The 26,905-nt window shown below is 34.4% G+C and overlaps 4 protein-coding genes across 4 annotated transcripts; all 4 read right to left on the bottom strand.

Annotated features, from left to right (window-relative positions):
• Window positions 1-929: 929 nt before the first annotated feature.
• Window positions 930-2,793, bottom strand: LOC106298394 (fatty-acid-binding protein 3). Its single transcript, XM_013734505.1, has 5 exons — window positions 2,468-2,793; window positions 1,871-1,975; window positions 1,586-1,741; window positions 1,295-1,509; window positions 930-1,222 (listed from the first exon to the last, which is right to left on the bottom strand). The coding sequence occupies exons 1-5, from the start codon at window positions 2,712-2,714 to the stop codon at window positions 1,064-1,066; spliced, it is 882 nt and encodes a 293-aa protein (XP_013589959.1). The 5' UTR covers window positions 2,715-2,793; the 3' UTR covers window positions 930-1,063.
• A 589-nt stretch (window positions 2,794-3,382) lies between these two features.
• On the bottom strand, window positions 3,383-7,226 carry LOC106300172 (heat shock 70 kDa protein 14-like). Its single transcript, XM_013736264.1, has 10 exons — window positions 7,055-7,226; window positions 5,596-6,795; window positions 5,272-5,499; window positions 5,095-5,190; window positions 4,826-5,005; window positions 4,546-4,740; window positions 4,298-4,444; window positions 4,061-4,210; window positions 3,835-3,965; window positions 3,383-3,742 (listed from the first exon to the last, which is right to left on the bottom strand). Exons 2-10 carry the CDS (start codon window positions 6,763-6,765, stop codon window positions 3,583-3,585), a joined length of 2,457 nt encoding a protein of 818 aa, XP_013591718.1. The 5' UTR covers window positions 6,766-6,795; window positions 7,055-7,226; the 3' UTR covers window positions 3,383-3,582.
• Window positions 7,227-10,558: 3,332 nt separating this feature from the next.
• On the bottom strand, window positions 10,559-11,662 carry LOC106296223 (60S ribosomal protein L18a-like protein). Its single transcript, XM_013732305.1, has 4 exons — window positions 11,403-11,662; window positions 11,165-11,240; window positions 10,952-11,066; window positions 10,559-10,866 (listed from the first exon to the last, which is right to left on the bottom strand). Exons 1-4 carry the CDS (start codon window positions 11,653-11,655, stop codon window positions 10,804-10,806), a joined length of 507 nt encoding a protein of 168 aa, XP_013587759.1. The 5' UTR covers window positions 11,656-11,662; the 3' UTR covers window positions 10,559-10,803.
• Window positions 11,663-11,773: 111 nt separating this feature from the next.
• LOC106296222 (persulfide dioxygenase ETHE1 homolog, mitochondrial) lies at window positions 11,774-13,716 on the bottom strand. The gene is made up of 8 exons (XM_013732304.1): window positions 13,349-13,716; window positions 13,010-13,138; window positions 12,811-12,918; window positions 12,607-12,741; window positions 12,454-12,495; window positions 12,297-12,356; window positions 12,138-12,216; window positions 11,774-12,057 (listed from the first exon to the last, which is right to left on the bottom strand). The coding sequence occupies exons 1-8, from the start codon at window positions 13,580-13,582 to the stop codon at window positions 11,963-11,965; spliced, it is 882 nt and encodes a 293-aa protein (XP_013587758.1). The 5' UTR covers window positions 13,583-13,716; the 3' UTR covers window positions 11,774-11,962.
• Between the last annotated feature and the right edge of the window lie 13,189 nt (window positions 13,717-26,905).

The raw sequence follows: 26,905 nt of genomic DNA on the forward strand, positions 1-26,905 counted from the left end.
CAGCTTTTAGTGTCTGGCTCAAATTGAAAGTTTTATTTCACAAAGGGGGCAATTCATTAAAAGGTTTAAATATCATCTGACCTAAATATAATATTAACAAATTAAAATCTACATTATTGTTCTTGTTGTATTTGAGACATTCAAACATAAAAGTGAGTTGCAAAGTTGGTCCATTACTAAAAGCATGAAAAAGACAGTTTCACATATATAAAAACCATATTAATAACTTTTATAAAAATGAATAGAAACTCAATTCATATTAGATAACTAATACTATTCTCTATAAGATGTCAATTAAATGATTATATATCTTATATTTGAAAGCGTTAGAACTTAAGTGGAATGATACTTTTGTGCATATCTTTATTGCCTTTTCATTGTTTTCTAACCATATTTAACTAAACTAAGAATGAATTGGTCATGATATAGGACTGACCAAAGATAAGAATCAATCAATGATGTCCTATCTCTTTAGACTAGGCTCTGTATCATACGGTATATGATACTAAAATCAGCAAACATTGAATAATAATAAAAAACGAAGATATGGAGAAAGAAACTGCATGAGTCACAATTCAACAGGGGGGGGGGCATAATCACCATCATTCACCACATGAATCATGCTTTTTGTAACCATTCACAATTACTTTATAGAGTTTTGACTGAAGTAGCCAAACTATCCCCACCAGGCCACCACCACCAAGCAGATTTGTTTTTGCTGTTTTCTTATATATGTTAAATATGATTAAAATCCTACCAACCAAAACATTTCTTACTTGGTCCATTATAATAATAGTGAGAAATATAATAATGCATCACACAATAAAACTCCAAATATAACATGAATAATGTGGTCCAAGTGAGAGTGACACAGGAAGTTGCATGTGGTCAAGGGCTCGCTTGCTCAACTTGGCCAAACCCATATAATCTCTGTCACAATCATTCTTTTTTAATTTCCAATATTAGGAACTCCAGTATTAAGTCTAAGCTCAAACATGATGTCTTAACACATCACAAGTTCCAAAATATTCATATTACAAAATGATATGTTACATTTACAGTTTTACTTGAGGACCATAGCTAATTGGTTAGCCAGTGAGGATTTCAATGTAGGAGAAACTGGAGAGTCCCCAAAGAACACATCAAACAGAACAGATGTAACACTACCTGACTCAACCGCTGCATCCACATCCTTTGGCAACCCTCCAGACGAAACAGAAACCTAACAGAAGAGCAATCTCATGTGTGTAAGTAATTCAAATAAACACAAAGCCTGAGGAAAGATTGTGCTTACAAGCATTTTAGAAGGACTGGTCCAAGTCAAGAGAATGACACTTCCTTTGTTGAGAGGTCTGTTTTGGAAGATCCCTTGGAACGTAGAGAGGGCGGTTTTATCATCAGGAGAAGGAGATTTGAGTCTAGGCGAAATGGCTTCGTCCAATGCATCCCAGAAGGTTTTGCCATCAACATCTCTCACAAGAACAATCTGTAATGACTTCTCTGCTTGATCTGCATCAAAGAGAGCAACAAAGACTCAAAGAGAGATATAAATGTGAACAAAGAAAGCTATATAATTCATCATTACCTTGAAAAATGGAGTTAAACAGTGATGAATCTCTCTGAATCTCATCAGCAGACCTCCCTTTCCAAGTGGTTAACCCGGTCAAGATAGATTCATTCACGTATAAACCAGCAGCATAGACTTTGACACTGATGATGGCAAACTTCTTCTCCCTAAACCCTGAGAAAGATTGACGCATATTCACATATAGATACATCAAAGGAAGTCTCAGAGCAAGAAGTCTAGAAGCATTTCATCTATATACATTATAAAACCGTTGCTAAAGAGTGAAGATATGGTGAAACTGACCAGTGCCGAGCAAGGAGAGCGTTGTAGAACAACCAGGTAATGCCACTGATCTCTGAAACTTCACACTTGTAGCCGGTTCTTCCACGTTCTCATCTGCATTTCCAACTACATAAACCACAAAGATCAAGATGAAACAGGGGTTAAACCCTAAAATGCATTTTTTTTCCGACACTCTTTCTTCAAGTTCAAGCTGTAGAGCATGATTATTGGGGGTTCTTAGAGTGAGTTTCTTAGCGGAATATAAGAACCCGTCTCTTAACTTTTAACTAAAAAAGTTAAGAACCGGCTCTTAAAACTCTTATTTAAGAACGGGTTCTTAGCTTTTTTTAGTTAAAATTTAAGAGACGGGTTCTTATATTCCACTAAGATCCTCATCCTAAGAACGCCCAATAATCATGCTGTTAAAGAAACACAAAGATCTTTATCTTTTTTTTTTTTTTTTTTTTTTTTTTTTTAAGTTTCTAGTTATCTGTCTTGGAGATCCCATAACGCTAAATTCCAATAATTCCAGCAAAGACACAATGCACTATACAGTTTCCAGAGATCAAGCTCTGTTTCTCTGTTCTTAACAAGAACAATAAAGGTGCAACCTCTTACCTGAAGAAGCTGCGGCTGCTTTCACCACAATGCGAGAAGTTGCAACACAATTTCGCTTTCGAAGGAAGGAACTGCCTTTTTGAGGAGGGTGAATTGAGAGAGACGAAACGCAATTCACAGTTCGAAGCACTGAAACTGTATTCGGAGAATGGTATCTGGATCCAGCATTAACTCTGTTCAGACAGACACTGCGCAGAGAGAGACCACATATTACATATGGAACCGATGTAAGAACAACTCCGTCCATGTTCGAATCTCCGGCGATGAATCCTAAGTGGTTGATCTTTTGAACAAGAGTTTTAATTGCCTCTGCAATTTAATTTACCTGTGGGGTTGAGGCGTTGGTTTTTCCGACAGTTGGAAGCTGTAACCTCTGTCGTTTTCAGTTTACGCACATCCACTACATGCAGTTTTTAGAGATTTTGACTTGGTGTCGTTTAGAGTCTGAACTAATTAACTGTGTGTCGTTGGTTTTTGACACTTGCAAGCTGTATGTGATCAAGAACATCTGTCGTTTTTGGTTAACGCGCATCCGCTACATGAAGTTTTAGAGATTTTAACTAGGTGTCGTTTAGTGCCTGAAATACTCAACTGTCTGTCGTTTTTGTGTAATTCTTTTTCCTGACCAGTACGAGCTTTTGACCTTTGGTGAAGTGTTGTATCACATCAAATGCTTCATGATATTCGTCTCTTTAGATGTAGAAAGCAGCAGAACTATTCTTATCAGATCTTTCACTATATTAAGATGTGCACATCTCTCATCGCAGATGTGTTCATAGAACAAGTATTACGCATGCTTCCAGAAGCTACAACAAAGGAAACTGAACTTCGCAATCTTAAGAAAGTTAAAGAGTGCTGTCGATAGAAATGCATATTTCATTTGCTCTGTTAAAAAACAGCACAGTAACAAGGAGATAACAGCTAACAAGTAGAACAAATCCTCATCTCACACACGATAAAATAGTTTATAAAGAAAACACAAAGGGACAACAATACTTCCTGAAAATTGTAATCGCGAAGTAAGAGTTTCAATAATATAGAATCTTTAAGGGGGAGTAGTAATACCAAAAAGAAGAAAAGGTAAAAACAAAATCGATACACAGCACCATCATCTCTTAGGCACTATCTTCGGTAGGCTTCTCAGTCTCCATTGGTTCTTCACCGGAGGCCGCTTCTGGCTGTGGCTCACTCTTCTCCTCATCAGCCGCCGCCTTGGCTGGTGGTGCTTCTGGTTTAACAACAGGCTTTGGTTTGGTCATTATAGGCCTGCAGAACCTGCCAAACCAAATCCAAAAGGATGTTTCAGTCACTTCTACAATTTAAGTACAATTCCTACTACAAGTGAAACAAGTTCCAACAAGGCTTACTTGTCCAATGCCTCAGCCTTCCTTGTAACATCAGCTGACAAGAAAGCTGGTGTTGCGTACTTGGGAAGCGCCTCCTGCTGCTGCTGCTTCTCCCTCATCCATGCCTCTGCTTCCACACACTCGTTCAACACCTTCATTTGCATTGCACAACAACAGATTAAAAAACACATCTCAACATTCAAATAATAATAATCATGAAAAATCTCAGAGCTCTTGTTATTTATACCTTTTGCTTCTCTTCTAGTTCAATGTGGTCAAACTTGGACTCATTAGACACAGCTGCCTCTCTGTAGCTGTTAACACAATGACCAAGCTGTCCAATGACCGTCCCTCTCTCCTGTGACTCCTTGTACCTCATTTCAACAGGGTCACCCACCTGCATCAAAGTCACCAAGCTCTGTTAAAACATTATTTTCTTGAAGTAAAACACAATAAAGTAGCCATCAGTCATGCGTATATTTACCTTCTTGAGCTCCTCGAGCTTTGCAACATATACACCTTTAGTCTCATCTTCTCCATCTTCATACAACCAATCCTCCACTTCCTGCAGCTTCGCCAGGAAAGCTTCCCTCTCTGACTCAGTGATATACTCATGGAGTTTGTCACTCAGCTGAGAAAAGAAAACATGTGATGTTAGTCGCCAACTATTTTTAAATGAATGCATACAATCCAATACAGACAATAAAAGGAGTGAAAGAGAAGGTATCTTACTTTGTTTCGCATATCATAAACATATGACTCAACAGCATTCTTCTTGTCCTTGGTCTCCTCCATAACTCTGTCTTGCAGAGCCATCTCATATTCTTTCTCCACAGCCTTTTGCACATCCACAGATTGCAAGGCACCGTAGACCAACTCTGACAAAGGCACATTGGTTTTCTTCACCTTCTTCTTTGGAGCCTCAGCCTGCACATACCATACCAATTGATTAAATCAAGTTCACGAGTGAAGAAAATAAATCAAGGACCGTCAGCTCAGTAGAGAAATTAACCTTTGAATCAGTTTCCATTTGCACTGGCTTATCAGCAGGCTCAGTAACACCATTCTCAGCACCAGCTGCATCACTGGTTTCCTTGGCGTCTTGCATGTTAACATCAGTTTCACCGGAAGCTTTGTCAGTGTCCATCTGCTCTGTTGTGACCGGAACATCAACTTCTTCCTCCTCCAAAAGCTGTAATGAGGGAGAGAAAAAATTAGCATAAACTAAACGATCTTAAGTTCGCAATGAATGATCAGTTTAGTATAACAACAGAAACTTACAGTAGCTGATTCAACAGAGACAATTCCATGAAGGGTCAATCTCACTTTCACCTTAACCTTTGCCCTCTCGCCTTTGGATGACTGGAAGGGACCAATCTGCAAAAAAGGAGAACAATAATGAGAAACAAGAGCGTTACAGTCTTAAGCATATACACGACATTGGGCAAAGAATCAAACCGTGTATGTGCTGATTTTAGCAGGTGCTTGCAAGTCAGTCACATCACTGTACTGCACATCCACAGAGAATGTTCCAGAGCGGTAAAACGTTAGGGCCTTGACACTAGGGATTGGGTTTCCTTTGGGGAAAACAACGGTGCTCTGCTGATTCTCAGCTCCTCCGTTTTGAGTATCAGCAGCTGCTCCTTTCCACGCCAGCGAAACTGAGAAGGGGAAGCTCTCATGAACCTTATAAGAATTAATAACATGAATTGTTAGATAATCTGGAGTACTATACTAAACGATAAAACACACATGTTCTAAGCAAAGATACGCAGTCATTACCTGGAACTCACGGACTTTGAATGTGGGACTGAGAATTGCACACTGCAAGGCACATCCCCTCGACACACACTCACTAGCATTCATTGTACGCCTCGGCTCCTTACCGAAAAACTCGGTTAGGATCTTGATAATGGCAGGGACACGAGATCCAGAGCCAACAACCTCGACCATATGTACATCTTCAACTGAGAGCCCAGCATCAGCGAGAGATTTCTCTAGAGGCCTCTTGACACGCTCCAAGATAGGTACGCTGATCTCTTCAAACTCCTCCCTCTTGATGACACCCCTAACATCTTTCTCATCCATCAAACACTCAATATTCAAAGGCGCCACAGGGTTAGCACTCAGCACCTTCTTCAGCTTCTCGCAGGCAGCCCTGAGCCTGAGACTAGCCTTAGCGTTCTGAGTGACATCAATCTTGTACTCCTCCTTGAACTTGGTAGCAAAGTGATTGAAAAGAACTTCATCGAAGTCCCTCCCTCCCAAAGAACGATCAAAACCATGAGACAAGACCTTGAGCTGTCCCTTTTTGAACCCAGCGATGCAGACTTGCATACTCGCATGACCAATGTCAATGAACGCAACGTTAAGCGGCTCACTCTCCGGCAAATCCGTCTTGTAGATACCATACGCCAAAGCCGTCGCTGTAGTCTCATGAATCAAATGCAAAGGGTGAAGGCCAGCAATGGTGGCAGCATCAAGAACAGCTCTCCGTTGCAGATCTGTAAAGTAAACCGGAATGCCAATACAGCAGTCCACCACAGCTGCATTCAGATTCTTCTCAGCAATCCCTTTCAAGTTAGACAACATCATCCCCATAACCTGAGTGGGAGTAAACGCCCTCTTCTCTCCCAGATAGCTAGCGTGGATCAAAGGGTACCCGTCTGGTCCCTCCGTGACGGAGAAAGGCAGAGACTTGATGTCTCTCTGCAGCTCAGGATCCGAGAACTGACGACCCACGAGGCGCTTGATCTGGGAAATAGAGTTTTTAGGGTTCATCATGGTGGAAGCGGCTCCGGCGGTTCCAATGAAGCGCTGCTTCTCGCCAAAGCACACAATGGCGGGAGTCTCGCGGTTCGACTCATCGTTGAGGACAACGTCGATCCCTCTTTGTCTCGCGACAGCCACGAGACAGTTGTCGTTACCGAAATCAAACCCGACTACACTCATTCTATCAAGCTTCGGTCTTGATTCAAAACCCTAATAATAAACACATAAAGTTTCAACCTTTAGAAACCCTAATTCAATCGGAAATCAATTGAGAAACAGTTCAGAAGCTCCAAAGAGAAACTAGATTCAACAATTCGAATTATGAGTAGAGAGAAACTAGATTCGAGACATTGATTGATGCGAATATACCGTAAAAAGTGAGAGATCCGAAAAATACAAGATTCAGATCTAATCTGAAGCTAAAAGTTAGAGAAGAGGAGGAGGATGTAGGAGAGGATCGGGAGCGTACCTGAGGATCGCGAGAGGGGATTGGGTTCTGAGAGCTTTGTTTTAGGTTTAGCAGCTGAGAAAATCTGAAAAGAGCAAAGAGGCGAAGGGAAGAGAGAGAGCGTTTTATGGAGCAGGGTTCGGGATTCGCAGGTTCCTTCTCGATCTTTCCTTTTCCCTTTTTTTTTTTCTTTGTTTACATTTTCTATTCGGTAATATTTATGTTTTAATAACATCGAAACTTTTTTAAAAAACGCCAAAGATCAACTTTAATGTTAAGATTTTTGAATATAAATCTCCATATAATAAAAGATGCAAACTGAAAATATGAATTTTACAAAAACAATAGTATAAAATTGATTTTTATATACAAATATATAAAAACAATCTTAAACATATTGGACACATAAAAATGCCACAACTTATATTATCCAAGGATGATATGTGTATCCATAATATACTTGATAAAACATAAACAGATTTATATCCAAAATAGATCAAATAAGTTAATGTTTTTTTGTATAGGAACAAAAGCAAGTTTAAAGAAAACTATCGATGATTTCACAATTACTTTTAATTTTCATTGTTTTTTTAGTCTTTAATTAGTAATATTTATTTCAATTTTTAAAATTAAAAAATCTTTCAAATACTTTTTATTATTAACTGCATTTTAAAAATATTATTAGTACACTAAATTAATTATATTATGCTAGAAGTAAATGAATGCCAAATAAAAAAAAAATTCAAACAATATGTAACAAAAGAAAATTATGGTTATTATTTGATTATAGCAGTACATTACTAAAATGATAAAATAAATTTATTAGTTTTTTTTGTCAGCAATAAATTTATTAGTTGTTGGCTATTACTATGTTTTCAACCTCCAACCAATCAATTAAATTTTAAATGATTATAAGCTTGATTCATTTATGCAACTAATCTAGCTTAAAATATATTCGAAAGAGAAAATCGCTTCTCATTTATTCATTTTCCTAATCGATTTGCTTCAGTTTTCACTCTTCATAAACACACTTTAAACTTTGTTCTTCATCCACTATAATCAAAGTTAAAATCGATTTGAGATTTTCATTCTTCATTGATTATAGATTAAGGTATGTCAAATCATTTTTTTCTGTCTTTCTGCATCGGTGAAGTTTGACTTTATTTTGTAAACATGTAAATTGTGTTGTTCGATACAATCATTATTATGATTTAGTTATTTTGTAGGTATTTTGTGCATAAATTTTAATAAGATTACTAGTAATGTTTGATAATGCAACACTTTGTTCATTAACCTTTTACTTTTGTTTCCTACTGTTCCAATGTGTGGTCAGCCTATAAAACAAAAAAAAACTATAAGAGCTCAAGTAGAAAAAAACATTCAACTTAAATTTCAAAATAAACATACCTCATTGTCGAGAGTTTCATATGAATTAACATTTTTGTTTTTTCTCTATTTATGACACATAACTTTAAGTTCTTTGTTTCTTTTTCCATCAAAGACAAACGAGAATTTTTGGTCTTGAAATTATTTTCCATCATCTCGCTGAGTCATTTAAGCTTTAAAATCACAAATTCCTCATTTGAAGAAGATGATTGGCCAATCTTCAAATGAGGAATTTGTAATAACATCTTAAACGTCTATTGACCTATATCTCCAATCTTTAACCGTAAATTTATATAATTTCTTAGATAAATTTGTCATTGCATCTAGCTCGTCATCAAGATTGGTTTTTATTGTTTTTTCAAAACAACATAACTGAAATTAAATAATATATCTACAAATATAAAGGATTAACAAAACTAAGAGTAACTAAACATATGATTATGTTATTTTGAAAAAAAAAACAACTGATATAATAGATGAAATTCAGTATATTCAAAATGAATAATTGAACTGATATAGACTATTATTTTTAAAGTCACATATACTAATGTTCTGCTTACTTATATTTATAACATAATTATAAATAGTAAAATGTTCAAAATAGTAATTGTATATAGTAAAACATAATTATATAATAATCCAACATAGCAACATAATTATATATAGTAAAATGTTATGCTTACTTATATTTATATAAAAAAACAATTTATAATATGTATAAATGAGATCGAAACATTGACAATTATTATGGTTTGATAATTTATAAATGTTTATACTCATGCATAAGCATGGAACAGTCAAATAGTCTAGCTTGAAATCTATATGAGAGAGACAATCACTTCTCATTAAGTAATTTCCTAATCGATTTTGTTTCAGTTTTCACTCTTCTTAAACGCACTTTAAAACTTTATTCTTCATCCACTATAATAAGAACTAAAATCGATTTTGGATCTTCGTTCTTCAATGATTATAAACTAAGGTATGTCAAATAGTTTTTATATGTTTTTGTGATTTTCATCGATAAAATTTGATTTTGTTTTGTAAAACATGAAAATTGTGTTGTGGAATACAATCATTATTTTTAAAAACATATACAGTATAACCTCTATAAATTAATAATGTTGAGACTTTGAAATTTTATTAATTTATAGAGATATTAATTTATAAAAGTTTTTTTATTTAGATTTTTTACTTTAAGATATATTTATTAAAAAATATTTGATTTTAGTATATAAACATTAATTGTTATTTTTTTGAAATTCGACATTTAGATTCATTTTATTATATTATTTGGTGTATATAATATATATTACATAGAACTTAAATGTGGTTTTAGATAGAATATTACTAAATCTCATCAAAAATATCTTAAGTGTTAAGAAAATATGAAGATAATTCTCTTGTGAATATAAAACAAACCTAATAATAATAGGTTCCTACTTATATAAAATATGTATATATAAATTATTAATTTATAATTTTAATGGGACCATATATATACATATAATTTTCTAAAAAAATATTATCTTATTATTTTATTGATTTGTGTCAAATTTTGAATCGGCTCAAGTTGGGACCATCAAAATTTATTAATTTGTAGATATTATTAATTTATCGAGTATTAATTTGTAGAGGTACTACTGTAGAATGTTTACTAAAGATAATTATATTTGTGATTTATTATCTAAACCATGCCAAATCATGGCTGATCTTAATTCTTTTTTAGAATAGCTGACTGATCATAATTATATTTAAGTTTGGTCCTATTTTGATATGGTTCTATCTAGGTTTAGATTATTGATGTAAAAAAAAAGTTTCGTTTAAACAAGTTTGTTTGAATTTATACACACAAAATTTGTTCTGCCTAACTCTTATTTGAATACTTGCAATGAAATCAAATTTGGATAAAATGAAACTAGAGAAGACTCTTGTTTAAGAGATACTTTGTCTGTAACATGCTTGAAATATTGTCACTTTTCTGGTGAGATCTAAAGAGTATTGGAATGTCGTAGGGAACACGTTTGACATATGTTAAACGGGAGAATTGGCCGTTGAAAATTAAGCATGGATTATTCAAACAAGGCTGAAGTTTTTGTTGAGAACTTGCTCAGTTGTTTCTGGAACTTTGCAAAGTGAAAGAAAAGTACTTTTGACCTTCATTTAGTCATCTAGCCTAACCACAACTCGTCTTACAAGTCTATGCAAGTACAGCATGAGACCGTTAGGTAATGAAATATTCAGTCTTCTGTAAAGGCAAACACATGCTTTTTGATTATTGTGCAAACTAGCAAACACAGTGAATTAAAAATGTTGTTAATTACAAAAGAATAACGACTTGATGAACATTTGTATAGTTTTCTCGTTTGATCATTGATGATACACTCTCAGGACCAGACTTCTCTTCCTCCCATGAAACCAAACACTATGGCAATAGTAGCAAGAACAGCCTATGAAAACCAAAGAAAGTTTACTTATACCACAAGATTCTGAAGATTGAATCTTATAGTGCACAATATACAGTGGAAGACTTACAGCTATGGCGCAAGCTATGTATCCTGGTTTCTCTCGTGGGTTGATCTTAGCACATACTAGAATGAATACTCCTATGTACCATGGGACTGAACCAAGGAGGAAACCGGTTATGAACCTTCAAGAAAACAAAACCAAGTTCTTTCGGATTCAAACCAAATGTTATGTATAATAATAACTCCAAGGACTACTCTAAGAATGCTAAAAAGAACTTACAAGAACCAACCGATTCCAATACCACAACAAGGAAGACGTTCTTGTCTACCATGTCTCCTTTCAGCAACATCATATCCTGCCGTTTAAAGATTTGTGACATATTTGTAGAAACAGAGAGAAAGCTTCAGGTTATATGATTCAGCTGAAGTATATCTAGTAACTTGGTTATACTCATTCGGGTCATAAAGAAGAGGCTATAGATTCAACTTTGAGGTTTGAACTTGGAAAGTTACTTTACCAGGAACGGTTTGATGTTCTTGAATGTATTGATGTACGGAAAGGTCGTGATGAGTTGCTCCGGGAGGCTGAGACGGCTGAGGGAATCCGGAGACAAGATGATGCTGCGGAGGACGAGGATGCAACGGTGGTGGATAAGTAGGGACACCTTGAAACGTGCCGTAAGATGTAGGAGAAGCTACTCTCTCCTTGTCTTTTTCTTTGCTCATTTTCTCTACTCTTCCACAAATTATTTGTTCTCTCTCTCTATACATCTCAGTTGTTTGATTATATTTTAACGGTTTTAGCAGTTTCTACACGTGTCAGCAAACACATGGACGAGTAGTTGTTGTTGAATTATTGTAGACGACAGATGAATCAGCAAACCAAACCAAAGTTGAATACGTAATATATGTTCTCATCTCCAATACAAATTCCACATGTTCAACGTAACTTACACAATCTTCTAATGATCTTATCTAATACGACAAGACCTTATTGGACAAATAAACTCTCAAGAGCTGTGGTAAAATATAGAATGATGGAGGAGTGACAGAGAGAGGGAGATTTGTGTAGAGAGTTTTATAAGTTGGCTTGAGGAGGCAAATCTTGCAATCCACACACCATGTTTGCTGGAACTGCAACATCAATCATCTTGGGATACGCTAGATTCAGATCTGTAAGGGGTAAAGACCATGGTTATTATGAGACTCAATACTTAAAAAACATATACTACTAAGTAAGAAAGAAAACTTACTAGACATGATGGATTTGAATGTTTCTTTATCTTTGGTTAAACGTGGGTTGTGTTGCATCTCTTCTCCAACTGTACTTACCTGAATATATCAACACAAAGATAAGTAGTGTAAAGCCACTGTAAAACCACAATATGAATGAGTGTTTCGTTTTGCATTACCTCGTAACCTTTGTAGTCATGAGCTGGATAGATCAATGTATCCTTTGGCAATGTAAATATCTGGTTATAGATTAAACAAGAACGTTTTAGATAAAAAACCATTGAATAGTATGAATTAATTTGCAAGTGGAGTGACAAGATAAGCGTGAAAACTTGCCTGTGAGTGCACAGACTCATAGAGTTGATCCGAGCTTCCACCCTGCAACACCAAGTAAAACATCATTAGTCTAGTTACAAAATATGGAGCTTATACATCCTCTCTATTGCGGTTTACGGTTCTCTATAACCATTTTCCTCTGTTTTGTGTTACCTGAAAGTCGGTTCTCCCACAACCACGGATAAGGACAGCATCCCCTGTAAAGGCCATTCTTTGTTGGGGCTGATCAGCTTCCTCTCCAGTCACATATGTAACACATCCTGCAGTATGTCCAGGTGTAGCACGAACCTAACATCCAAAATGAAACGTATCATTACTCTCTCTTGTTTCTCGTTGCTTGAAATTTAGCTGTCATACCTCGAGGTATATATCACCAATCGATACTCTGTCACCAGGCTCAAGAAACATATCTGCTTTGGAACCACTTGCTTTTGAAATTACAGACTTCACACCTGGTACCTTTGTCTATATATAATAGCCAAACAAAGAGACATCACTGAATCATCAAAATCTAAATTTAAAAAAAAAAAAAAGGTACAGGTAAACAGAAAGAGACCTTAAGAAGTCCAGTGCCAGTGACATGATCAGCATGAACATGAGTGTTCATTGCATAGACAAGCTTCAAGCCTAGCTCATTGATCAGCTTCAAGTCTCTATCAACAGTCTTGTCCACCGGATCAATCAACTGCTCATCAGTCACAAGACTCAGATGATGAAAAAATATGATCTTTTTCTAAACTAATTCAATTTATAACCAATTGGGCTGATAACCCTATCAAGCAAAAACTATATATTATACAAGTTACCAATCAATCGTTGGGGACAAAACGTATCTGATCACATTCATCAAAACCCATTTCGAAAGATTCAATCTTTGTGAGAGCAGATAACTCACCAGAGCAGGCTTATCCGGATGAGACACGTCGGCGAGGAGATACGTGAAAGTGGAAGACTCTTTCTCGAAGAGCTGACGGAAGAGAAGCTTCGAGGAGGAGGAAGATGAACCCATCACTGATCTGATGACTGTTAGAGTTCTGATTAGAGGATGTTGGAGAGCACGTGATTGATGAGAAGAGAGTAATCTTGGTTGGAGAAGAAGATGCTGGAATCGTGAGAAATGAGTCACCATTGCTCTTGTTTAAAAGGAGGCTCCTTTTTGTTGTTTGCTTATTATCCCCACCACGTCCACGGAAGTGTCGACGACAAAAGGAAAAGAGATTGGTGGGACCCCCGATTCGATGGATGGGTGTTCTGTTGTCGTTGTGTGATTTGACTGGAGTAACAACGATAATGGATTTGGTCTGATTGTGACAAATGTTACAAGATTCATGCATGAATGGGATTTTAGATTGAATTAATGACGGAGTGATTAGTTAAGGGCCTTATCTTTTAATCTTCTATTGGGCTAATTATCGTGGGCCCAATTTAAAGCAAATAAGCTTTTGTAAGAACGAGAAGTGTTTTTTTCTTTTGCCGACAAGTTAATCTGCTAAACTAGTACCCGAAAATACATGTTCGGGTCCGGGTTCGGGTCCATGCTAAGTACCTATTAGGTCTTTTTTTTGGATCTGCGGGTCTCGGTTTGGGTCCGGGTCCTACCCGAGACCCGTTCGGATACCCGAAGTACCCGCAAATAATTATATATATTAGGTATATTTGGGTGATTGAGTATATTTTTGGTATTTCGGATTTTTTTAAAGTTTCGGGTTTGGATTTTCGGGTATAATTGTAGGTTTTTGGTGAAATTTTAGATTTTTAGAAAATATAATTTGGGTATTCGGGTAAAATTCGGGTATGTTTTGGGTTTTCGGATCTGATTTTGGATAAAATTTTGAGTATTTTTACGGTTCTTCGGGTATTTTTAGAGTTTTCGGGTCCAGTTTGGATATTTCGGGTCTATTTCGGGTCCTAAATACCCGAACCGACCCGACCCGGATCCGAAATATACCCGAAAATTTTGGGTATTTTACGGGTATTGAAATTATAGACCCGAACCGACCCGACAAGATCCATCCCGGAACCGATCCGAAAAATTATAGGTACCTATATGGATCTAAATGGCTAGGACCCGAAGGATCCGGACCCGACAATACCCGATCCGAACCCGACCTGAAGACCCGGATGCCCATGCCTATGCTCAACCTCAACCGACAAGTTAATACAATTTTAGTTTACGTAAACTCTATTTTATCACACTAAATTTTGTCCTAACCCTCTCTTTGTTTTTAGTTTTTACCTTTAAGAAGACTATCTATAATGTATTTCTCTGTTATTTCTTTTAAAATTTTTTTTAAAGTAAAGTTGAATTTATGTGTACCTAAACTATGACTTTATTCTATATTGTCTTACTATCTAGGCCTGGGAATTTTATCCGAGATCCGGATTCGATCCGGATCCGATCCGAAAATCCAGATATCCGGAGGGGCCGAATCCGGATCCGAATAGTAAAATGTTGGATCCGTCAAAGCCGGATCCGGATCCGAATAGCTTAATTTTTTAGTCCGGATATCCGGATCCGTAAGTTTTATTAATAACTATTTCAAAAATAGTAATATCTATATATAAAAATTAATTTATTTAATATATTTTTATTTTTATAATAGTATATATAAATTTTATGTAAATTTTGTAATATTATACATAGAAATAATTAAAAACATTATATATATTTTTATTTTTAAATTATTTTTAATATTTTTATATATTAATATTATTTTTTATTTATTTTAAGGATCCAAATCCGGATCCGGATATCCGCCGGATATAACAATTTTTAGAAGGATATCCGACACCCGGATATCCGAGAACCCCGGATCCGGATAAGGATAGTAAAATTATGGATCCGCCGGATAAGGATCCGGATCCGGATACCTTAAAATTGCCCGGATATCCGATCCGTCTCAGGCCTACTACTACCTCCCATGTTTATTCTAATATGTTCCTTGATAAATCTAATTTCTTTTTTTTTTATTTTCTTTTTTAATCAAAACAAAGTAAAAGACACAAAATGGTTTAATGAATTTGATAATTTACAGACCCAACCATAGGATAAACGGATTGCCCACCCAAACCCAATTAAAACGGTTCATATCCCATTAATTTTTTAAAAAATTGAAAACCACAAGACAAAGACAAAAACAAAAACAAAAACAAAAACAAAATCCCTTCCCCTTTTTCATTATCTTGTTCTTTCTTCAAATTCAACTTTCAAATCTCATTTTAGAGAATTCTATCAATAATATATATATTTTTTTAATATTAAAATCATCCCGGAAAAACCGGGCATTCAGTTCGGGTTACAAGTTTGATCAGAACAAAATCTCCCAAATCATTGTATTACAACCTAGTTTCGCCCACCCACTAAACCCAGCACATTCCGCTAAGTTGATTTTAAAATCCTCAGGAATCGAAAGCTGTTCTCAACCATCAACGTTGACCACGGGACCGTGAGGTTCACCTCGTTGCCTCGGATGCCGGGAACTCCCATGACGCCTCCGGAGTAGCCGGCTCCCGATGAACTTTTCAAACGTATAACCGTTACCGCCATTAAACACGCAAGCAATGAAAAATAAAGGTTATGAGAACAAACCAAGGGGAAAAACGCTCATGAACCGCCTGTACAATCTTCAACACGCCAAGACAGCTCGGGGACTCAAAGTCAATGGAGACCCTAATTCCACGAACAAAGCAAGAAAGCGGGCACGAAACAATAGCAGCCAGCCGAACAAGAAAAATGCTCCGAGACCTGCCAAAGTATTAGTTAGACAACACTATCGCAGGCACAACGCGCCCACGATACTGGGATGTGTCGAAGAACCGATTGCGCCACCAAGAGAAAGAGAGCTCCTCAAACCACAAGAAGCCTCCTAACACCTTGACAATCGCCCATTTCTGAGAACCGGAGACAGGTGAACTTTAGCTGTCCCAAAATGAATCTGTGGCTCGATCCATAACAACAATAACGAACCGGAGCAAGAAACCAAAAGAACTACGTCGACATAACTCCACTGGAATACTGATTACAAGCAGCCGAGAAGAGGGAGAGAGATTGAGAGGAGCATCCTAGCAACGCGACGAACAGGCCATAGACGACATCTCCGCCATTGCACCGCTACGATACTTCCCGCACCAAACACCACAACACCAACACACGCCGGAGTCGAGGCTAAGCGCGACTTTGAGTTAAACGGAACCTCCAAAGCACTCTAGGAGCAGAGAAAACAGAGTACGCCCTTCCGAGACACCAAGGAAAAAACGAAAGCCCTGAACCCTACGCCATTCACCCTCCGACCGAACCAAAGACCAAGGACCGCAGCTCAGACGCGAACAATGAGCCAATCACCCTCCTCTACGCGCCATTGTTCCTCCAAGGAGCTTAAGGAACTCCCTGCAAAACCCTAAGAGCCGACTCCACCGGACGCAAACTGACCAACCCCGTGTCGTAACTCCACCACCCAGCTGCACTACATCGACGCTGGAGCTTCTCACGTGCGAAGACGACGCCGACAAGACTCCAGGAACAGAGCAACAGTCAAGACGAAGAGGGTAAAGAGCACGACGATGAAGCAAATGAAAAAAGAGAAGCAGGGGAGAAACGCTGGAGCGGCACGCGCGCGGACGTGCCGCCGGACGTCGGAGGAGAAGCTCAGATCTGAAAAGTTTGGTCGGTCAATATTCTTTGGCAAACCTAATTCAGGTGTATAAGGGAGAAGAGAAGCTCTAGGGTTCTTTGGCAAACCTAATTCAAGTGTATCAATCAATAATATTTCCTTCTCCGATTCATTCCTTCTTCAATTTCATTCACATTGATTGATTCGCTTGTCTTCTCCTTTCTCGTTTTAGATCCAATCAGTTTCTAGGGTTCTCAATAAAAATCAACAATTGATCTGAGATGGCTGATATCATGAAGCAAATCTTAGCGAAGCCGATCCAATTGTCTGAAGCAGGAGTGCGTGGAACTCAAGGCGAAGACTGAGAAGCTTGCTGGTCTTCTCCGCTAGTTCTGATCTATACGAGCGTTCCACTCACCGTATCATCGATGACACGGAGCAGATACTGGACCAGACTTTCTCCCTCGTCCGCAAGTGTCGAGCCAACGACATCATGAAGCACGTCTTCACCATCATCTCCTCCACCGCTTCGGCAAGATGTCTGCTCAGTTGGAGAAGTGACGTTTCTTGGCTCCTCTGTGTCTCCGCCCCCAAACACAAAATATATTTTTGGTCCTTCAATTAATTATTATGGAAAAAAAATAAATTTATGGGACAAAGAATCGAACACTCAGCCCTTTGTAGGAAAGAATTGGATAAAGATCAGTAGAACTAACTACACTTTGTCAAAAAAATTGGCCCTTAAAATACTTATACACATCGGGGCCCCAAGCATGTGCTTGATTAGCCTATAGTCAGGCACGGCCCTGTGTCTCCGCTCCCGTTGAGGATCACGGTGACGCTGGTCTTCATCCTCTGCCTCATATTGCTCTTCTCCACACCGCTCCAATGCTGCCGCTTCCCTCGTTTCTCTTGCCCGCGATAGCGATCGCTACACTAGGCCTCTCCTTATAGCAGGGGAACAAGTGTCGGCGGCGGCTCACTTCACTTGTTGCTGCAATTCGACGAGAGAAACGATGGGTGTGTAGAACTAGAAGCTCATCGGAGTTTTAGCTCACTTATCCATTCCAATCCGCAATTAAGAGGATTTCTATCAAGTCGAGGGCTTGGCCTGAGATGTTCTGTTTCGCTCGATAGAGATACTCCCATTACTGATTCCTTCTCTTCTCACCGGAATATGTACTCTCCTTCTAAGTTTTCATTTTTATTTATTGTTAGTGTTGCTTTGTTGGTTTACGGAGTGATTATTGGTCTTGGTATAACAGATTTCTTCACTCGAGCTAAACAAGTGAAGAGAATTGAGATCAGTGATCAACATAGGTAATGCTTGTGTAAGTGTGGTTTAAGTAGTCTTGTTTGTTTCTCAATTGGGCCTGAGGTTATGGAAGCATCGAAGATTCATTACATCTATTGCGTACATTTTGTTGTGGGTTTTCAGTCATGTTTAGTGACATATCGTGAGAAGAGACATTCTTACATGTACTTGGCGTATTTTGCTACTGGTGGAGCTCTCTAGCTGTATATTTATTTGGTCATGTTCCTGAGTTATGTTAGTGGAACGAACAGAAGAGCTTTATTTTGTTTCTAAATTCTTAAACCAACTTTTTTTTTTGGGTTCAGCTTGGCTACTCAAAAGAAAGATATGTATGGTCTTTCAACTTATTTACGATGATATGTAAGTTTTGCTGTTGTTGAATCCATGTAGGATGATATATAAGACTATTGCTTGTGTTGTTGCCGGTTTGGATTACTAGAATACTAGGTATTATTGTGTGCTAAAAACAAAAATTTGAACTATTAGGTTTGATAGGTATTATTAAGAAGACAAATTTTTTTTGTCTAAAACGTGTTAAAAATTTTCAATAAAAAAACACGTCCAAAACCTGTTGAAAAAGAGATAATACATGTTTGAATATTTACACTTAGTACTACTCAAGGTAGTAATATTTCTTTCTTAATAGTAATATTTTTGCAAAATACAACATTTTTTAGTAATACAACATACAAAAAACCAATTTATTATTAATACCAATTTATTTAGACAATTTTAGATTGTATATAACACATTGCCAGAAAAAATTTCAAAAATATGCATTTTCTGTTATTCATCTCATTATGACATTTCCATCAAGACATTAGTATGAAAGTAGAAGGATGTTTTCTATGGAAATGAGAAGTTTTTTTATCAACTTGAGAAATTAAGAGTATTTTAGTCTAATTTGACAAATAAACACTTATAAGAACATATTATCACGTAATATATGATATACATCTTCTAAAAATAAACAATAAATTAAGATTCTTATAAACATGCATAATACATAGTAATTCAAAGTATTTTAAGATAGTTTAAGGTAGTTCACAATAGTACCTAGTAGTTCATTTAGTAGTACTAGCAATTCAAGTAATTCCTAGAATTTAAATTTCCATCGATTTAACATTTTTAACCCATCACGAGGGTGTTATTCCCACCACTGTAGTGTATTATTCTCCTTCAAAAGAGTGCAAATAAGTAGAAATATACAAAATCGTCTTTAAACATCATTTTCATATTTTTTTTATATCAATACACCTAAGACTTTAGTTTTTCATCAGTTTAGGTGTTTTAAAACGACCAAGAACGTGTTACACAACCCAAATTATTGTCTAACACCATTTTAATGTGTTTTTCCCCAAAACAATGTTAAATTTAGAGAAATATACATAATTTTCTTTAAAATTTATTTATATATTTCTTTAAAAATTCCACTATTCTTAAAAATTTTGTATAAAAAAATAATTTATATAAGTATTTTATTTTATTTATTTTTGAAATTAATTCTTGGTTAAAGTATTATTGAAATACATTTTTATTACATTGTATTTTTGAAATATTATTGTAATAATATTTATAGATATTTCTGAAATTAATTGTTGATTAAATATGAAATAATTTATTTTAAATTTGATAATTTTAATATAAAAGAGATAAAATTTATTTTAAATAAAAAATAATTTATATAAGTATTTTATTAAATTTCTTTTGTAACTAATTGTTCATTAAAATATAATTGAAATATATATTTTATTAAATTTTTGTTTTAATATATTTTTATATGACAATTTTTTATAAATATTTAAAAAGAATTATTTTAAAATTATTTTTTGATTAAAATATTATTTAAATACATATTTTGTTATATTTTTATTTTTGAATGTTTTAAAATATAGAAATTTTTTGAAATTAATAGTTGATGAAAATATAATATATCTTATTTTAAATTTTATCACTTTTATGTGAAAGACACAAATTTTGTTTTAGAAAATTTCATTTATATATGTATTTTATTAAATCTATTTTTGAAATTTATTTCTTTTATTAAAATAATATTAAACTATTTTATTTTGTTATTTTATTTTTTACAAAAATATTATGTTAAAATAAATAGAATTTGTTTTATTTCTAAAATTTTTAGTTATATTATTCATTAAATAATTAAAACATAAATTTGGTTTGAGAATAAAAAAGAAGATAGAAACATGTCGGAAGGAGAATGAGCCTCTAAAAATGGAGACCATGTGTAAATTTAGATTTAATACATCAATTTTATTAAAAAGAGGGGGGTCCACAAAATATTAATATATTGGAACAAAGCAGGGTCCGCGAGCAAGATGGAGTGGAGACTGCGGATAACTTAAAAAATATTATTAAAAGAAAGGGTAAAAGAAGAAGGGGAAAAGGGGTGGGATAGTGAGAAAAAGAATGGGGGTAGTTAGAATAGTTTTTTTCTAACTGGGCGTTTTAGATTACTTTCCACTAAACTATACAATTACTATTTTTACTCTATAAAATGAAGATGCTATAAAAGTAGAATTGGCAATATTTTATATGTAAAGTTAAAATATAAGTGTTGAAAAAATAATCTATTAATTATAAGAGTTCCAATAAATATTAAAAGGTTGTGTCTTTTTATTTATAAAATGATTAGTTGTTGAAAAATTGTCAAATTATGAAATATGTGTGTGTTTTCAACATGTCAACAATTGAAAAAGGTTATGAAAATGTGTACAGATGTGTCTCTTCATCGTAAGAATGAGTTTACATCCTACGAATGTGTTTTTCATGTTAAAAACACATTAAAGTTCATAAGATTGTGAAATTGTATAAGAATTAGTTTTATCATTTGAAACGTGTGTCTTGTTATTCTTTCAAATGTATTAGTTTTATAGAGTTGTGTATTTTCATTATAAAAATGTACTAATTTTAAAGAGGTTGTCATATTGTAATGTACCATCCAAAAATAACTATATCAAATCTGAAAAGTTGTAACTATTCGTATAGAAATCTGAAAAACAAATAATATATTCCCATAAGTATTTTATTGTAAGAAAGTTGTCAAATGATGAAATGATATGTGTTTCTATAATTACATGTGTCTTTTAAACATGAAACGATTGGAAAAAGTTATGAAAAATGTGTATAAATGTGTTTTTTCATCCTAAGAATTTGACTTTACATCCTAAGAATTTGACTTTACATCCTAAGAATGTGTAGTTTCATGCTAAAAATGCAATGAAATTTAAAACTTTTGTGAACATATCTAAGAAAAAGCCTTTTCATCTTAAAAATGTGTTTTTATTCTTTAAAACCTATTAGTTTTAAGAATGTCATATTGAAAATGTACTATCTAAAAACAACAACATCAAATTTAAAAAGTTGGTTCTATTCATATAATCACTGGAAATCTATAAATAATATACTTTAATAAGTATCTTATTGTAGTTCTTTTACAATTTATTAAAACTATTAATAATACGAAGCCCAAAACAACAAATATTGTTCATTTTCATAAATGAAATTAGTTTTTAAGAAGTTATCAAATTATGAAATGATGTGTGCTTCTCTAACTATATGTATCTTTTTAACATGCATTGATTGGAAAAGACTGTAAAATTGTGTATAGATGTGTCTTTTCATGTACATGTACCCATACAATAGTTTTCTTTTGTTGATACTTAAATCTTCTCACTTTTTTGCTTGATTCTGTGAAACGATAAAGCTTTCGCTACTCTTCCAACTCTCGCCGTGTTGAAGAGGCTTCCACATGCTAGACTGACAAAGTTGGAAAGGAGGATTGCATCATTCCAATAAAGAGCCTTAAGGAATATAGATGTTTCTGTCCAATTTAGTGATGATGAGTGTATGTTTGTGGTTTCAAGGTTACTCAGATGTCTTCTGTATGTACCGCTTATAGTAGCGGATTTCTAGATGTGGATGACTTTTGTTATGAGAGAACAATTAGTTTTAAAGGAGTGAAGTAGAGAGAATAGTATACCACGTAGTTTTGGAAGATGTATGTGAGTCAAAATTCTGTCATTTAGTTTTGGAAGAGGTTGTCATATTGTAATGTACCATCCAAAAATAATTATATCAATTCTGAAAAGTTGTAACTATTCGTATAGAAATCTGAAAACAAATAATATATTCCCATAAGTATTCCATTGTAAGAAATTTTTCAAATGATGAAGTGATGTGTGTTTCTATAATTACATGTGTCTTTTAAACATGAAACGATTGGAAAAAGTTATGAAAAATGTGTATAAATGTGTATTTTCATGCTAAAAATGCAATGAAATTTAAAAGTTTGTGAACATATTTAAGAAAAAGTCTTCTCATCTTAAAACTGTGTTTTTTTTATTCTTTAAAACCTATTAGTTTTAAGAGTTTGTCATATTTAAAATGTACTATATAAAAATAACAACATCAAATTTGAAAAGTTGGTTCTATTCATATAGATCACTGGAATATAAATAATATACTTTCATAAGTATCTTATTGTAATTCTTACGCAATTTAATAAAACTATTAATAATACGAAATCCTAAACAACAAATATTGTTCATTTTGATAAATGAAATTAGTTTTTAAGAAGTTATCAAATTATGAAATGATGTGTTCTTCTCGAACAATATCCTACAGATCGTGTGGGAAATTACTCCTACACCAGGATTCAGATAGATGTTCAGAGAAGCTTCAGACAATATTCCCTTATCGTCTTTGTAGAAACACTTGAGGCCAATGCGCTCAAAATAACTCTCATCATTATTTTCCTCTTCTACATAACCTAGATGACCTTCAAGAACCTCATAAAAACTCGTTGGCATCAATTCGTTGCACGGTGGCAAGTGAAGTGCAGGATCTATGTCCTCAGAAGTCTTCCATTGATGTAAGATATACTGAGGAATGGATTCTTCCTTGTAGTTGAAATTGAAATAAGGTACTTTTTTACCTAATAAAAGAGAAAAACACAAACAGTCACACTACAAGAAATGTGGGTATTAATAGCTGGCGTTAAGCGCTATTAGTTTGTTTTAATAGCGTTCTCTGAAACGCTTTGACAGCGCCCGTTATCGTAGGTCCGACACTTTTAATAGCGGATCTTTCGAATGCTATAGTTTAATAAACATCAATAGCAAATGTTTTGTGTTATTAATTTATTTTTAATTATCCGAAAATTTATTAAAAATAATTATCAAACCAAACCAAATTAAAAAATAAAATTCAAAACTACACCTAAACATAATTCATAATTAAATCATTCAAAATTAAATAAAAAATTAACTCATAATTAAAAATTTAATTTTATTTATTAATTAAGATCAGTATACAAATAATTGGTATACAATTAATAATCAGTTGATTTCCTAACATTGGTTTATACACAAACCCGGTTTATTGAACTAACCATGTCTAAAGCAAACTTAATAAACCAACCAATACTAAACCTAATCTACGCCACTCTGTCGTCGCCTTCCTCTTCCATCTTCTCGTCTTCCCTCTTACATCTCTGTCTTCTCCCTCTTTCTCTTTTTCTTCTTCTTGCTCGGCTCATCTACACCAGCACAACTTCATATCTGGCTTCTTCCTGTAACAAAAACAAACAAATCAAAAATCAAATTAACTTCCAAATCTAAAACTTAAACTCCAAACTTTTACACTATCAGAAACTGATTACATTGAAACTCAGATCCTAAACAGCTCAGATTAATTTCGAATTGTCTTAAACTTAACAATATCAATTGAAATAAGATCAATCATAGACAGAAACAAATTAATCAATCTTCTCAAACCCAAACAGAAACATATAAGACAGATTCTACACAAGCAAACACAGATATGATTTTTCTGCAAGAATATGATAACTCTAAACTCATAAAGTTTCAGACTTTTTACCCTTCCGTTGGAAGAAGCTTCGCACCGGACGACGAACGGACGATACTCAAGCCTCAGCGTGAGCCTCGCGCTCTGGTTCAGTTTCAGCGATGAGAGAAAGAAGGAAACTTTCGAGAAAGAGACGACCATAATCATCATAGAGAAGAGGAAATCTTTACTTTCGAGAAGGAGTCGATATGCATATGCATCGCTTACTTTTCTCTCTCTCTCTCTCAAACACGAGATCTGCTCAAATCTCTGGAAAATAATTAAAAAATACTAAATGAACAATTAATCTCAGTCGTTGATTCATTATCATCCAAGGGTGCAAATGGTGATCCATGCCAAACCAATAGAAATAAAGGGTGAGGATAGATAGAAGATTGATTTTGGGCCTTTGATTTTGAATGATTTTGAATCAATCAATGGCTGAAACTAAAAACAATATAAAATTGTCTTTTTTGTATTTATAATTATTGTAAAATTATTGAAAGTTTAAAATTTATATTATACTATATGGAAAATTTATGTATATATGGTATTAAATGTTTGAAAATAGTATTTAGGGTTAAGATGAATGGTGTTAAAATTTAGATTTACGGTTAAGATAAATGATTTAAAATGTTGAATGGTTCAATATCTAGAATCAAAACTTTTATTTCATTAAGAAAATTAAGTTATACATTTAAATCTATAAAAATAATGATATCAGATTAATAAAATTATTAGTTTTCACTTTGTAAAGCAATTTTAAATTAAGTAAAAGTAATGTTGTGAGATTAATAAAATTAATGAAGTTTAGGGTTTGGAAAATTGTGTTTTGGGTTTAGACTAAGAGTTATGTATATGGTTTGAGTTTTAGAATAGACTTGGAGTTTAAGTATAAAATTTATATTATAAGTTTGAAAAGATTAGATTTATGACTTAGTATGTAGGGTTTAAGTTTGGGGTTTAGGGTATTAGATTTAGGGTGTAGTTTTAAAATTTAGTGTTTGAGGTTTAAAATAGAAATTTGAGATTAAATTTTTAGAATTATTAAATTTTGAGTTTAAGTTTAAGATTGAAGTTTTAAAAATTATGTTTAGGGGTTTAAACCCTATAATTATATATATATCACTCTTTTAGGGTTTGAAATTTATAATGAAATTTGAGGATAAAACTTTAACAGATTAGACTTTTGGTCTTTGGGGTTTGGAGTTTATACTCTAATAAAACACAAATAAATAATAAAATACCATATGTTTTTCATTAAAAATCCAAAACATACAAGGATTTGAGATAACTAGTATGACAATATTTCTAAGTACATTTTTTGATGGCTAACTCTACATTCAACTTCTCAAGAGCTGCATATGTTAACATTCAATCTCAAACTCTAATCTCTGCTCCCATGTCATCTTCTCCAACCAAGCTTCTCATCTTCTTCAACATCAAAACACAAATTAGTTCATACGGACCATCATCCTCGATAATGAGCTTCACCATTTAAATTTTCACGAGCTCCTATGCCTCATGTTCATCTCCCTGTGAACAAAACCAAAGCATGTACACATTATTATAACTCTATATAAGACAAAGCCATAAGTCAAAAGCAAGAACAAATATGGAAGTCCACTTGCAGTCTTTGAGCAGACCCGAGACACAAACGCATTATCTATCTATAATAATTAAGATAAACACCAAACTTCAAACTCACCACAACACAAACATAGAGAAACATAGGAGTCTTAGTGATAGATACCTTTGATAGTTTACACGAACTTGTCTCAGAGTAGCTTTCTTGATCAGAGCTTGATTCATAACCGTCCGAGACATTAGTAAAAACATGAAGAGAACCAATCATGCGAGAGAGAAAGAAGAAAGGAGAAGCCATATCGAACTCAACAATCTCCATCAAACTCTGTTTCACTTAAACACACATGCTCCACTTCTCTTTATATAGAGCAACTGCAAGAGGCTCCAAGTAACTGAAAACGTCAGTAAACAAACAAAATAAACCCAAGAATGTAGATAGATTGGTGATCATAAGGTGAGAAAACTCATGACAATCCATTAAGTTTATTAAGAATCAAGTCAAAGCTTACAACTTTAACTTACTAATCCCCTGTTCCTGATGAATCAATGTTATTGCATCGTTCAGAACAGAGAAACAAAACAACTAACCTGGAACTGAGATTGAAACGACACAAACAAACACATAATCAGCAGATTACGGAACTTAACCATCGAAGCCTCTTCTCCTCCTCCGCCATCTCTGTTTGTAGCTCAAATCTGACTCGAGTAGCGTTGTCGATGAAGCTTTCATCATGGCTGAGAGAGATAGACAGAGAGAGGATTGAACTGAGACAGTATGAATCGGGAGAGGCTGATTCGAGCCAATCTTTGTGCGTTGATCTGATGATTTTGTGATTTTAGGTTAATCACAATTGTGAGAGAGATGTTTGAATGGATAGATGAAGAAGATTGATTTTAGGCCACAAGATTAAAAAAAATCAATGGCCACAAATTGTAATTCTATTTTTGATAGACTGACAAATAAAGAGAAAGTAAGAGGATTAACTAAAATAGACTTGTGACCTTTGGACTAAAACCAATCAATGGTCCAAAATTAATCAATCAAAAACAATTTTTTTTAATTATAGTTGTTTTA

This window comes from Brassica oleracea, chromosome C6 (genome assembly GCF_000695525.1).
Source record: "Brassica oleracea var. oleracea cultivar TO1000 chromosome C6, BOL, whole genome shotgun sequence".
NCBI lineage: Eukaryota > Viridiplantae > Streptophyta > Magnoliopsida > Brassicales > Brassicaceae > Brassica > Brassica oleracea.